Source organism: Lytechinus pictus, chromosome 8 (genome assembly GCF_037042905.1).
Source record: "Lytechinus pictus isolate F3 Inbred chromosome 8, Lp3.0, whole genome shotgun sequence".
In the NCBI taxonomy this organism is placed as follows: Eukaryota; Metazoa; Echinodermata; class Echinoidea; order Temnopleuroida; family Toxopneustidae; genus Lytechinus; species Lytechinus pictus.
Window position 1 is genome coordinate 26,826,319 of NC_087252.1, and position 15,334 is coordinate 26,841,652.

A 15,334-nucleotide genomic window follows, 5' to 3' on the forward strand; every position below is an offset into this window, starting at 1 on the left:
TTAATAATTACAAGGTTTTATAATATGTATAGAAAAGAGTTAAATCTTACAATAGGCATAATGGGGTTATTGGGAATTTACTTCTGCAGACATGAAATTTTTGGCAAGAATTTCCTCATGCAAATTACGCATATTTATTGAGATAGGCTAAATTATCTCCCGTGCACAATCTGATATTTCCTCATAAATACCATGATTCCGATGTTTCGTTAATATCTTCCCTTGTCTAAATAGATGATTCATTATTGAAAGACAGGTAGACATAATGATCTATTACGGGCACCTATACACTCTAAAAACACTGAGTAAAATTTTACCCAATATCGGGTAAAAAGGGAACATGCATGTTTGCTGGGTATTTTGTTTACCCCATATTGGGCCAAATGCATGTTTTAAGGGTAAATTCCAACGCAACTGCGTAAAATTTACCAAATATTTGGTATCTTTTTACCCAACCAACATGCATGTTCCCATTTTACCCAATATTGGGTACACCTTGTTTAGAGTGTAACGCATATCGGAAATAAACGAAATTCATGATCCAAATTCTAAAGAAAGTAATATTCCTTTAAAAAAACATTGTTTTATATACAGATGAACTTGTTGAGGAAAAGGTCAAATTTCATGTAGATACAGCGTCACAGAACCTTAAAGGTGGAGAAGAAGAAATCTCATGGCAAAAAAAAGGAGAGGAATTTGACGTCAACAAAGGAAGCCTGTCAAATGAATCAGGTTCTGTAGGAGTAGTAATCAGGAAATAATTTTCTTGCGGTACACAACAAGGATTTGTTTGGTATTGAAACATGCTTACTAGTTTGCATGTTATTGAGGATTTCCGGACTAACATAATTTTGTAATGTTTACAGCACGAAAGATAAAGAGGGAAGATAGTAGATAATTGTGGATTTTTTCCTTGTAATGGTAGCATGTTATTCCACTACAGCGTTTTTTGTTTCTATAATTTGATTTAAAATAATACATTGCACCAATGGGGAAATAGATGTTTATAAATTTGGAAAAGATGGAAAAATTCTATTCAAATACTATATTCCTCTTATCATTTACATTGGATATTTCAGAATGTCCCCAAGTGCTGAGCGACAATGGTTTATTAGAATTTGAAGTAAAAAATTTGCAATAAAGTAGTGCAATAAAATACTGTTGATAATTTCAGTACCCGATGAAGGAGATGTTGAACCAATCAAGAAGGAATGCTGCAAGAGAGTTGGAGCTAATGGGGGCAAACTTCAGCTAGAATCCTTTGGGATTGAACTTGAGATACCTCCTGGTGCAATCGACAGCAAAGAGCCACAGGAAATCTCTCTTCGTGTCCTGACCGATACTCCTAATCTTGGTGACACCAAAGAAGAGATGTCAGCCTGCTTTGGTGTACAGTGTCTAGCTCCTGATGACTTAGTCCTGAGATCACCGGTGACTTACACAATACCTCATTGCGCTGTTGCAACACAGTACTCTAGTTTAGAGGCAGTCCTATACACAGGAGAGGGAGAATATACATCGGGTAGGTGGGCTAAATATTTCACAACAGCCCTGAATATATATATATATGTGTGTGTATGTGTGTGTGAGGGTGTGTGTGTGTGTGTACATATATATATATATATATATATATAACGAGAGAGGCGTGGATATATGTACCAATCGCTTTGATCATTGTTTATAATATATGTGTGAAGAGTAGTGTGAAGAGTGACACAACACAACCCTAATTCAGAAGAATTTGCTATGACCCATGTCAGCAAATAAAAACTGAAGAAGGCCAGGGCCGAAAGCTTTACAACATAGTGTATACTTTGCTTCATCCTTGATTCTACTCTACTCTTCACACACATATATATATATATATATATATATATATATATATAAACATAACTGTGGGGGCGGCGTGGTCTAGTGGTTACGACTCTTATATTTCAATAAGACGGACATGCCCAGGTAACAATACAGCGTTGGACCAACGTTGGATCAACGTTGGGAAATTTTTTCCCAACGTTGCATCATCGATAGAAGTGCACGCGCATACATCGTCAGACCAACAACATTTCCAACGTCAGTTCAACGTTGTCCACCATCAATGCTCCAACGTTGGTATAATGTCGGCTGAGTCATTAATAACAGCGTTGCTGCAACGTTGATGGGCAACGTTGAAGCAGCGATGGACGTGCACTTGCATACATCGTCAGTCCAACTATGTTTACAACGTTGGTTCAACGCTGTCCAGCAACAATGCTCCAACGTTGTCTGGCAACATTGCTCCAACATTGTTACAACGTTGTCACAACGTTGCTCCAACATTGCTCCAACGTTATTCCAACGTATGGCAGTAATTAACAAAACATTAATTGGTTTCAAGGTGAAGTCCACCATTACAACTCTACACTCTAATCTTTATCATCATGTCTTATCCTATCCTAAAATCCTCCATCCTAATCCTATATCCTATTCCGATCATCCTACACCTATCCACTGTATAATGTCATTGACTCCTATATATAGAGCAACTTTGCTATACTTGGCAGAATACAGTTAATATCATTTTCTACACTTAACCTTGAATATTTCACTTAGAATAATATGTTTTGATTATAAATGATATGGTAATGGAGCCACATACTTTTCTGAAACTTTTCATGGTGGAAATATTGAATAAACATAAATACTCTAATTATTATAGCAATATTACCTAAAATTTTTGTCATTTACTGATGTAATAAATATTCATGAGTGCATAATCATTATGTCCAGATGAGGCAGGTATGGCAGCGTTGGTCCAATGTTGGTCCAACGTTGGGTGACGTTGATCCAACGTTGGTCTAATGTTGGTCCAAGGTTGATGGAAAGTTGATTCAACTTTAGTCCAATGTTAGTCCAACGTTGGCGTAAACGTTGATTCAATGTTTGTCTAATATCGGTTAAATGTTGTTGTAACGTTGATTCTTTGTTGGTCTAATTTTAAACAAATCCAACGATGCGCCATCTCCATCAAACAGTTTTCAACACTGTGCCATCATCATCTGTAACCTGTTCATGATTCTATCAAAAAACATTACAACTATCATTACAGCTATTCATTTCTTTTCATTCTTTCTGTTACAAGTCTCTTCACATAATTAAGAGGAATCAAGAGAATTACGTGTGATATTTATTGAGGCCTTTGTAGCATTCAAACTTTTTTGACATCCTCTTTTTCTCAAACAAGACTAATACAAAAAAATACATATGCATATGTAATAAGAATTAAGATGTATTACATTTTCTTGCGAGTTGCAATCTCTGTTTCTGTCTACAATTGTTTAATGACTCGGTATGCAATGCCAATTGCAACGTCAGTAATCATCACAAAAACTCACATGTGTAATTGCAGTCTCTCAGTATTTACAAAATCTAAAAAGGAGGTCGCGTAACTTGGCTTCACTCAGAGTAACGTAGCTACCGCCTACTGTAACTAAAGAGTGCCTCTTTTTGATTAAGATAGAAGTCAACTGATATCTCAATATGCATGGCCATGGCCTAGTCTCGCTCGTGCCATAACTATTAAATGATATTTCAGCATCAAGTGTAGCATGCCTCACATAGCAACTACAGGTTTGACTGCAGTTGGAAAACACTCGGTCCAGGCTAGGCCAGGCAGGACCGACCAAGTCAATTCAAGGCAGGGTATAATAAATAAGGCAGGAATGCCAGGTAGCAAGTCATTTTAAGTACGGTGTACGGTGTTGAGAGCGTGAAAGGGCTGCTGAACTGAGCTCCAACACCAAGCGTAATATTATTTTTCATTGAAATGTATTAAAACTCTAATGATTTGCTCTCATCTTAAATGTAAAAGATAATTTTACGGAGATGGTTCGTCGTGTTCGCCCCCTGTTCGTGAGCTACAGTTCATCAACACCAACACTGAACTTTAAATCACGATTCTCCCAATCCCTTGGGGGTCGGTGTTGCTGAATGGGGAAATTGCTTGTAGATCATCAACACCATGCAGCCACAGTGCAGTGTTGGGTTCAGCAGATGACAATCAACACCAGCCTTCAACACAAACTGCCGGAAATACACCGTATTTTCCGAGGTCAATCTCAACACCAGCCTGATTCAAGTACGGTGTTGTCACAACACCAACACTAACCCAGGGAGCTCCGGCCCGCTCAGCGGGCCGGAGCCCAGGGGCTTACCGTGTAATTCACCATACCCACGGTAGTAGCGTGAAGTATGGTCTAAATAATTATCCGAATAAATAGTTAAAACAGAAATTAAGCACTTACCACTATTATATGGATGAAGGTCTAACGAGTGGCAGCTTCCTGACATCGAGGCACAGACTGGAACCTCAAAATTCATAGCAAAATGGCCGTTCGAGACCGGTACCGAGGGTGTAGGGCGCATGCGCGAATTTGACAAAGTCTATATGCGCTAGTACTATTAGCCTCGGTCTCAATCGGCCATTTTGTTTGTCTCAATCGGCCATTTTGTTTTGAATTCTGAAAGAGGAGAGCTACCGCGACAGAACTTTTCGTTTTTTGAGGTTCCAGTCTGTGCCTCGATGTCAGGAAGCTGCCACTCGTTAGACCTTCATCCATATAATCGTGGTAAGTGCTTAATTTCTGTTTTAACTATTTATTCGGATAATTATTTAGACCATACTTCACGCTACTACCGTGGGTATGGTGAATTACACGGTAAGCCCCTGGGCTCCGGCCCGCTGCGCGGGCCGGAGCTCCCTGGGTTACACCAACACCAGATTTCAACACTGTACTTGAAAATCATCCAATGACTGTTGCTGGATCGTCGAAGACTACGAAATAACAGAGGCTAGGAAAGCCGCTTTAAATTGGATAGTTAGGCAGGCTCACTACCGTGTATTATTCAATCTGTATAAACATAAGAAAACGAAGTGGATCATAAATATATGTCCAATGCTTTGACAAAAATAAATGTTTTCATAATATTCCCAAAATTGTCATCTCTTTTAAACAATAAGGAATATAAATCTAATTATCATTCATATCAGGTGTATAGAACGAATATATATAAACAAATATCCGAGTTTTCCTCGATAGAAAAACCAGTTTAAAATTTGTCCATTTTCTTTAACGTCTTGAAAAAGACTAACTTAAATACATGCATACATATTTGCAATAAATCAAAGTGAACTGCTTAGATATATACCTTTAAATCAACTTTGCGTTCCCACTTAGTAATTTCTATATTCTGAACAAAATTACCTTAAAAGGTAAACAGACAGCAAACTTGTCTGCTAACTTCAGCTTATATCCAAATAAGTCCGGTAAGAAATAAATTACCAAGGTGTTTCATTATTATTTATCCCAATTTTGACATTATCAGAAAAATCTAAAATATAGACCGAAAGCTTTCTTTAGCTAGCGGTTGCGCACTAAAATTGAATGTGCGAAAAACGGAACGAGTGACCCTGACATGACCTTGCAATTTAAAGCGGCTTTCCTAGCCTCTGTTATTTCGTAGTCTTCGACGATCCAACAATTCAATTTCTTGGGCGGCATTTCCCTGTCAACATCAAGTAAAATAAGATAATTTCATTTTCAAGCGTCCCTTCTCCCTGTTCTCTGCAAACTAAACAACGTGGCATCTGCGAAATGCATATTCATGAGCAGAATTACATTACTTACGAAAGCTTCAGGGTAGCACCAAAGTGACAAATTAAACCTTGAAAATACATATAATAAAAATGTGAAAGAAAAAGACAAATTCATAATTTTAAGGTTTGTTCAGCAAACCATCCTCCCCCCGCCAACAGTAGCGGAAAAGAGCTAAAATTCTCCTGACTGAATGAATTCTGTAATTATTATTTTATTTTATTTTTGTTTACAGACCAGATGAAAAATATTCAAGTTTGCACCGACATAAAATTCAGGAGTATCAAAAGCAACTTTCTTTCAAAAAATTCAAATTTTGCACCGACATAAAATTCAGGAGTATCACAAGCAACTTTCTTTCCTCAATGGCATTGAAAAACCAAAACACAATTTATGAACTCCATATTGTCTACTCCTCATACCCTTCTGCCGGATATATTACAACAATCTTCGAAATCGGCCGCTTATAATCAGTACCTTTAGATTGTACTTTAACTGTTCGAACTTTCCCATCAGTCCCAGGATACACTTGGATAACTTTACCCAATGTCCACTTTCCTCGAACTGCATTAGGGTCAGAGAGTATAACCACGTCATCGATTCGGACGTTCCTTCTGTCACTGTTCCATTTTCGTCGTGGCACCAGTAGTGGAAAGACGTCACGCATCCAACTCTTCCAGTACGCGTCGACGATTCGCTGGACAAACTCAAAGCGATGTCTCGGGTTCTTCGTCTCTCTGAAGGGTCCTTGAGGGACTGCGCTCGAAGATCTTCCAAGCAAAAGATCGTTTGGACACAGATATGCTCCATCATCGGGATCATTCGGAGTTCTTCCGATAGGGCGCTGGTTGACGAGATTTGCGACCTCTTGGAGACATGTATGCAACTCAAAGGGTGTGACCAGTTGATCCCCGACTGCTTTCTTCAAGGCGATCTTGCAACTTTTAACTAACGCTTCAGCACATCCATTGTGATGCGGTGCAGATGGAGTGGTGAACTTCCATGTCGTTCCTCTCTCGGCGCAGAAGTCCTTTAACTCCTCATAGCTCCAACCTCTCACCATCTCCCGTAACTCTCTTTCTGCCCCTACGAATTGTGTACCGTTGTCACTTAGCAGTAATGCAGGCTGACCCCGCACAGCAAAGAATCTTCGTAGTACCTGCATGAACTCCATGGATGAGCAATCAACGGCCACTTCAAGATGTACCGCTCTTGTATTCAGGCAGGTGAAGAGGACCCCATAGTGCTTGGCGGTCTTGTTCCTTCCAACTTTGACTGATATCGGTCCAAAATAGTCGACAGATGAGAAGTGAAACGGTGGTGTATATGGGGCAACTCTCTCATCTGGTAGATCAGACATGACTTGTGACTCAACCTGATGCTCCATGCGTCGGCAAATCACACACCTATACTTTACAGTCTTAGCCAGTTTATGAATTTTCAGGATCCAGTATTGACGTCGAACCTTCGCTGCAGTAGCTGCCACGCCTCCGTGTCCTAGCTGATGCATATGTCTCGTTATCAGCACTGATACCCAAGCTCCATGTGGCAGCAGAGCAGGGTGTTTGTGCTCATAAGAAATCAGAGCCTTGTCTAGTCGCCCTCCAACTCTGATAATTCCCTCGTTGTCTATAAAAGGGCTGAGAGTCTTGAATTCTCCATTCTGTACACGTTGATACAAGAAACTCTGGGCTTCCTTAATTAGAAAGTGTTCAGCTTTCTGCAACTGAGTTGTCGATAAGTTTCCATCTCCAAGATTGACATTAGACTTTGCCCGAAGTACAGCTTTGAGCTTGTCGATGAACTTTAAAACATAAGCCGTTACTCGGATCAGTTTTTTCCAGCTGGAGAATCTCTTGACATCGATCACATCATTGTTCTTGACTGAGATATAATTAACCCTTCGTCGTTCTGCTTCAATCTCAGTCTCTGCTTCTGGAATAGCATTTTCTGACGGCCATTCCTCGTAAGATCTGTACAAGAACGCAGGTCCTTGTTTCCACCTTTCTGAGAGCTTCCTTACTGGCAGGCCCCTGGAGACGTCATCTGCTGGGTTCAGCTCTCCGGGAACATACTTCCATTGTGCAGGGTTGGTATAACTTTGGATTTCTCCAATCCTTGCTGCGACGAATGGCTTAAATCTCCTACCCTCACTTCGAATCCAGGAGAGGGCAATCATGCTATCAGTCATGAAGATGATCTTTTCAGGCTTCAGACTCAGTTCTTTCATCACTGTTGTGTAGACTCTTGAAGCCATTACTGCCGCCTGAAGTACAAGTCTAGGCACAGTCATCTTTTTCAGGGGAGCAACTCGAGATTTGGCAACTACAAATCTAACAGCATATTTACCATTTTCCAGCTTCCACTGCAAATACACACAGACTCCAAATGCTACCTCAGATGCATCAGCAAATATGCACAGTGAAGGGTGACCAACAGCCATTGGTGGAGTCAGGCATCTCTCATATTTGATATCATTCAAGTCCTGCATCTCTTTCATGAATGTCACCCACCACTCCTGTAGATCGGGAGGCAGAAGTTCATCCCAATCATATCCTCTTTGCCACAACTGCTGCATTCCAATCTTTGCACGAACTAGAAAGGGGGCAGCAAATCCTATCGGATCAAATATTCGTGCAATTCTACTCAGAATCTTCCTTTTGGTAAGTACACTCGATTCTTCTTTTCCATCATTAGGAAAACTGCTGACTGTGTCCTTCAGTTTGTAGAAGAACATATCTTGCTGGTTGTCCCATGCTATTCCCAGCACTTTGTCTTCCAAGGCGGCTTCGAGGATTTTTGTTTTACCTTCCTTCTTACTTTCTCCTCTCAAAGCTTCGTTGCTGGTCCAGCCTTTAACTTTAAAGCCACCTTCCAAAAGTACTTGATCAATTTCACTTGTCAGCTGCTCTGCTTCGCCTACATCTCTCACCGAGTCACATATGTCGTCCATGTAGACACTCTCCTTCAGTACCTGTGCTGCTTTCGGATATCTAGCCTCTGCTGCTTCTGCTGTCATCCTGAGTGCCAACTGGGCCATAGCTGGTGCTGGCTTGTCGCCAAATGTAACAACTTTCATAATGTAAACATCTGGCTTTTTATCAGTCTCCATATCTCGCCACAGGTACCGATGTACATTCATATCTCTCTCAGGAATTGAGACCCTGTGATACATCTTAGAAATGTCACCACAAAATCCTACTTCATTCATCCGGAATCTCAGCAACACTCCAAGCAGATCATTGAGAAGATCTGGACCCTTTAGCCAATAGTCATTTAAGCAATGACCCTGATATGATGAAGACGAATTGAAGACGATGCGTACAGGGGTACTTCTCTTCTCAGGCCGGAGAACAGCGTGGTGGGAAATGTAGTGAACAGGACCCTCGTACTGAGCTACTTCATTCTCTGTTAACTTTCGTGCAAATCCATTCTCTATCAGTTCCCTCATTTGTTTTCTATATGCATCTGCATGGTCTGGGTTTCGAGCTAGTCTTTTCTCAGTCGAACACAGTACCTTCTCTGCTTGTGCTCGATTGTTAGGAAGTAGGTTGGGATCCTTTCTCCATGGATAAGCAATCTCCCACTTGTTTCCAACCTTTCTACTAGACTCTCTGATAATCTGCTCCTCAACCTTCTCCTGCTTGCTCAAAGGGCTTGGCTCACAATGGCAGGAACTAGACTGCACCCCCATAGATTCTGAGCTCCAGAAATCGGTCAAGTCAATTGGGGATGTCAACTTCACATGCAGCACATTCATCCTATCATTCCTTCTTTTGGGAGCACCAAAGATGACCCAGCCCAGTGGGGATTTTCGGGCTACTAACTGTCCCTTCTCTCTCGTTTCACCAAGATGCATCTTTGGGTAGTCAATACCTATGAGAAGATGAACTGACCCACTTCCTCTGCGTAGATCCTCAGACTTCAGATTAAACTGCTTGGAAATTTCATTCATCTTCACTTGTGCAATATTTTCACTGATACAGGGTAATGCCACTGCTGCTAAAGAATGAATGGCATTGGTAGAGAGGGACCTCACTTTTATCTGATACTGTTTGGTTTCCATCTGCTCTTGCTCTCCACCAACCTTAGTGATTGTGATATTTATGTTGCTTCCCTTCAGATTCATCTCCTTAGCAACAGACATCTTGATGAGGCTTACTTGAGCTCCAGAGTCTAAGAGCACATTTCCCTTACAGACTGCTCCTTGTTGCCCCAGGATCTCCGCTGTAACTACGGGTAACAGTGCCTCAGAGTTGCCCGCAAAGGCGACATCTACATTTCCACCTCGGACCTCTGTTGAAGCATGAAGGAGGGGGTGGTGGAAGTACTTGCATGGTTCTCCGGCAGTAGTTTCACTACATCGACGTTTCCGTTTACAGTTTGACATTCTGTGATCCTTACCAGCCTTCTTTAGACAGCTATAACAGGCATGATGATCCTTGAGTAGCTTCAGTCTCTCGGATTGTGACATGGCTAAAAACTTACGACACTGATCAAGCCAATGTGATGATGTTTCACAGAGCCAGCATTTGTGAAATAACCTCTGGACTTTGTTTTCCTGGCTGGCTACTGTCTTCCCGACTAGATGTACACCACTTGACTTCGAATCACTTCGGACTGGGGCCGAAGCTCTCATCCTTGACTTCAGTTCAACTGTAAGCCATGTCAGAAACATTTCAAAGCTTGCCTTGCCACTTGCCTCTTGATGCCTAAACCACACCAGTCGGTCTTCCGGGCTTAGCTTCCTTTCCATTATGGCAAGCATATGGCTATTGTTCAAATTTCCTGGCTGGTTGATTTCCATGAGGGTATTGTAACTCCTCCGAACGAGATGCACAAACTCACAAAATCTTTCATCTTCTCCGCTTTTGAGTGGTTTGACTTTTGAGATGTCATTGATTATAGCGTCGGCAACAAAGCGCTCATCTCCATATATCATGTCCAACTGTTCCCATGCTGCTTGGTAGTTATGCCCAATTCCTTTAATCAACTGCAAGGGTTTGCTCTGTAAACATGACCTCAGAATCATTAGGGCATCTCTATCCTCATACTGTCTGCCAACAGCATGTAAAAAATCTGCCTTGAAAATGCAGTAATCACGGATGTTGCCATCAAAGGTGGGAAGTTTAGGCCTTTCCATCCTATAAACAGATCCTGACATTCTCCTTCCTGCTTCAGGAGGCTGATTTGTCTGTCTTGGTGACTGATCTTGCTGTTCATCTGCTGATAAAGTTGTTTCCATACTCTGATGGCTTGTCGATGCTCTAAGATGATGCTCTTGGAGCTGCTGTGCTTCTCTGTGGCTCTCATTATCTTTGCAATAGTCTCTTTCAAGGATCTGCAGCTTCAAAAATGAATTGTGGCACTCTTCCATCCACAACTCTTCTCTTTCAAATTCCTCGTCATCCTCTAGCACTTCCGAATAACTGTCATGCTTATTTTGTAAATCCTCAAAAGCACCAGCATACTGTGCAAACGATTCCTGAACTTCTGGAACAGGTCGCTCTCCATCGATCAAGCTCTGAAGGGCCTTTCCAAACCTGGTCAACTTGGCTTTTGCCCCTCTCCGCTGCAGGCGCAGATTCTTAACCTTCTCGGCTGACATATTTCTTAAAGACTTCTGATCCCTGATGTAAAGAGTCGTCAGATCCAGACAGCAGACTACTTGTGGTGACCATCAGACCTCTTCCCAGATGAAAGAAATTGAATTTGGCATAACTACCAAGCAGCATGTTATTTCGTAGTCTTCGACGATCCAACAATTCAATTTCTTGGGCGGCATTTCCCAGTCAACATCAAGTAAAATAAGATAATTTCATTTTCAAGCGTCCCTTCTCCCTGTTCTCTGCAAACTAAACAACGTGGCATCTGCGAAATGCATATTCATGAGCAGAATTACATTACTTACGAAAGCTTCAGGGTAGCACCAAAGTGACAAATTAAACCTTGAAAATACATATAATAAAAATGTGAAAGAAAAAGACAAATTCATAATTTTAAGGTTTGTTCAGCAAACCAGTTGCCTTGCCATTGGTATCGCATACTCGTTCCCACTCACACGTATTGCGAGGTTAGTATTAGTCACCCACACAAGCTAATTACGAGGTTAGTTAGTATGTTATACTGTGCAGTGACTGGTGTTAAGTACTACTTTACTACTACTTACAGTACACGAATATACTAGCGTCGGACTGTACGCGCACAGAAGCTGACTCCGGGATCTTTCGGAGGGGATCAATGGTTGCAGTTACCGATTATCTGCAAGTGCAAAGAAAATTCCACTGTAGATTGTAGGTCCTAAATATGCAGCTTATAAGTACTGTTCCAGATCACTAGATATTCTGGAATTTAATTGTCTATATCCACTATCCAGTCCAAATTCTGCCAGATTCTTCAAGTTCAAAATTGAAGGAAGCAGACTACACAGACATGACAGAATTAGGAGTCCGACGTCGCGACTAATTCTGCGCATCAGAATAGTATGGTATTTTTAAATAGGCACATTTGATGCTTGTATTTCCTTCTTCAATTTCTTCTAGTTATGTGACGGTAGGCCTATGACATATCTCGTACTTACTGTGAAAGGCCTAGCCAGCTGCAAAGGACGAGGGCGTTTCTGGAAATTCTGGTCTTGAACTACATTTTTTTTCCTTGTTTTTCTCCTTTATTTTCTATATTAATCGACACATTTGCTGCTTCTGCTGTCATCCTGAGTGCCAACTGGGCCATAGCTGGTGCTGGCTTGTCGCCAAATGTAACAACTTTCATAATGTAAACATCTGGCTTTTTATCAGTCTCCATATCTCGCCACAGGTACCGATGTACATTCATATCTCTCTCAGGAATTGAGACCCTGTGATACATCTTAGAAATGTCACCACAAAATCCTACTTCATTCATCCGGAATCTCAGCAACACTCCAAGCAGATCATTGAGAAGATCTGGACCCTTTAGCCAATAGTCATTTAAGCAATGACCCTGATATGATGAAGACGAATTGAAGACGATGCGTACAGGGGTACTTCTCTTCTCAGGCCGGAGAACAGCGTGGTGGGAAATGTAGTGAACAGGACCCTCGTACTGAGCTACTTCATTCTCTGTTAACTTTCGTGCAAATCCATTCTCTATCAGTTCCCTCATTTGTTTTCTATATGCATCTGCATGGTCTGGGTTTCGAGCTAGTCTTTTCTCAGTCGAACACAGTACCTTCTCTGCTTGTGCTCGATTGTTAGGAAGTAGGTTGGGATCCTTTCTCCATGGATAAGCAATCTCCCACTTGTTTCCAACCTTTCTACTAGACTCTCTGATAATCTGCTCCTCAACCTTCTCCTGCTTGCTCAAAGGGCTTGGCTCACAATGGCAGGAACTAGACTGCACCCCCATAGATTCTGAGCTCCAGAAATCGGTCAAGTCAATTGGGGATGTCAACTTCACATGCAGCACATTCATCCTATCATTCCTTCTTTTGGGAGCACCAAAGATGACCCAGCCCAGTGGGGATTTTCGGGCTACTAACTGTCCCTTCTCTCTCGTTTCACCAAGATGCATCTTTGGGTAGTCAATACCTATGAGAAGATGAACTGACCCACTTCCTCTGCGTAGATCCTCAGACTTCAGATTAAACTGCTTGGAAATTTCATTCATCTTCACTTGTGCAATATTTTCACTGATACAGGGTAATGCCACTGCTGCTAAAGAATGAATGGCATTGGTAGAGAGGGACCTCACTTTTATCTGATACTGTTTGGTTTCCATCTGCTCTTGCTCTCCACCAACCTTAGTGATTGTGATATTTATGTTGCTTCCCTTCAGATTCATCTCCTTAGCAACAGACATCTTGATGAGGCTTACTTGAGCTCCAGAGTCTAAGAGCACATTTCCCTTACAGACTGCTCCTTGTTGCCCCAGGATCTCCGCTGTAACTACGGGTAACAGTGCCTCAGAGTTGCCCGCAAAGGCGACATCTACATTTCCACCTCGGACCTCTGTTGAAGCATGAAGGAGGGGGTGGTGGAAGTACTTGCATGGTTCTCCGGCAGTAGTTTCACTACATCGACGTTTCCGTTTACAGTTTGACATTCTGTGATCCTTACCAGCCTTCTTTAGACAGCTATAACAGGCATGATGATCCTTGAGTAGCTTCAGTCTCTCGGATTGTGACATGGCTAAAAACTTACGACACTGATCAAGCCAATGTGATGATGTTTCACAGAGCCAGCATTTGTGAAATAACCTCTGGACTTTGTTTTCCTGGCTGGCTACTGTCTTCCCGACTAGATGTACACCACTTGACTTCGAATCACTTCGGACTGGGGCCGAAGCTCTCATCCTTGACTTCAGTTCAACTGTAAGCCATGTCAGAAACATTTCAAAGCTTGCCTTGCCACTTGCCTCTTGATGCCTAAACCACACCAGTCGGTCTTCCGGGCTTAGCTTCCTTTCCATTATGGCAAGCATATGGCTATTGTTCAAATTTCCTGGCTGGTTGATTTCCATGAGGGTATTGTAACTCCTCCGAACGAGATGCACAAACTCACAAAATCTTTCATCTTCTCCGCTTTTGAGTGGTTTGACTTTTGAGATGTCATTGATTATAGCGTCGGCAACAAAGCGCTCATCTCCATATATCATGTCCAACTGTTCCCATGCTGCTTGGTAGTTATGCCCAATTCCTTTAATCAACTGCAAGGGTTTGCTCTGTAAACATGACCTCAGAATCATTAGGGCATCTCTATCCTCATACTGTCTGCCAACAGCATGTAAAAAATCTGCCTTGAAAATGCAGTAATCACGGATGTTGCCATCAAAGGTGGGAAGTTTAGGCCTTTCCATCCTATAAACAGATCCTGACATTCTCCTTCCTGCTTCAGGAGGCTGATTTGTCTGTCTTGGTGACTGATCTTGCTGTTCATCTGCTGATAAAGTTGTTTCCATACTCTGATGGCTTGTCGATGCTCTAAGATGATGCTCTTGGAGCTGCTGTGCTTCTCTGTGGCTCTCATTATCTTTGCAATAGTCTCTTTCAAGGATCTGCAGCTTCAAAAATGAATTGTGGCACTCTTCCATCCACAACTCTTCTCTTTCAAATTCCTCGTCATCCTCTAGCACTTCCGAATAACTGTCATGCTTATTTTGTAAATCCTCAAAAGCACCAGCATACTGTGCAAACGATTCCTGAACTTCTGGAACAGGTCGCTCTCCATCGATCAAGCTCTGAAGGGCCTTTCCAAACCTGGTCAACTTGGCTTTTGCCCCTCTCCGCTGCAGGCGCAGATTCTTAACCTTCTCGGCTGACATATTTCTTAAAGACTTCTGATCCCTGATGTAAAGAGTCGTCAGATCCAGACAGCAGACTACTTGTGGTGACCATCAGACCTCTTCCCAGATGAAAGAAATTGAATTTGGCATAACTACCAAGCAGCATGTTATTTCGTAGTCTTCGACGATCCAACAATTCAATTTCTTGGGCGGCATTTCCCAGTCAACATCAAGTAAAATAAGATAATTTCATTTTCAAGCGTCCCTTCTCCCTGTTCTCTGCAAACTAAACAACGTGGCATCTGCGAAATGCATATTCATGAGCAGAATTACATTACTTACGAAAGCTTCAGGGTAGCACCAAAGTGACAAATTAAACCTTGAAAATACATATAATAAAAATGTGAAAGAAAAAGACAAATTCATAATTTTAAGGTTTGTTC

General features: G+C 41.7%; 3 protein-coding genes across 3 annotated transcripts in view; 1 reads left to right on the top strand and 2 right to left on the bottom strand.

Moving 5' to 3' along the window:
• The window catches only part of LOC129266689 (uncharacterized), a 36,293-nt gene extending 35,532 nt beyond the window's left edge, over positions 1–761 (top strand). Inside the window, exon 8 of the mRNA XM_064104179.1 lies at positions 595–761. Coding sequence (XP_063960249.1) covers positions 595–761 — 167 coding nt within the window. The remainder of the gene's footprint in view (positions 1–594) is intronic.
• A 5,278-nt stretch (positions 762–6,039) lies between these two features.
• Positions 6,040–11,238, bottom strand: LOC129283281 (uncharacterized). Its single transcript, XM_054919116.2, has one exon. The coding sequence runs from the start codon at positions 11,236–11,238 to the stop codon at positions 6,040–6,042; it is 5,199 nt and encodes a 1,732-aa protein (XP_054775091.2).
• Positions 11,239–12,269: 1,031 nt separating this feature from the next.
• Positions 12,270–14,930, bottom strand: LOC135155256 (uncharacterized). The gene has a single exon (XM_064104180.1). The coding sequence runs from the start codon at positions 14,928–14,930 to the stop codon at positions 12,270–12,272; it is 2,661 nt and encodes an 886-aa protein (XP_063960250.1).
• Positions 14,931–15,334: the final 404 nt, after the last annotated feature.

Bases quoted from the DNA above. Each gene is read 5' to 3' on its own strand.
- LOC129283281 (XM_054919116.2), bottom strand. From the start codon at position 11,238: ATGTCAGCCGAGAAGGTTAAGAATCTGCGCCTGCAGCGGAGAGGGGCA.
- LOC135155256 (XM_064104180.1), bottom strand. From the start codon at position 14,930: ATGTCAGCCGAGAAGGTTAAGAATCTGCGCCTGCAGCGGAGAGGGGCA.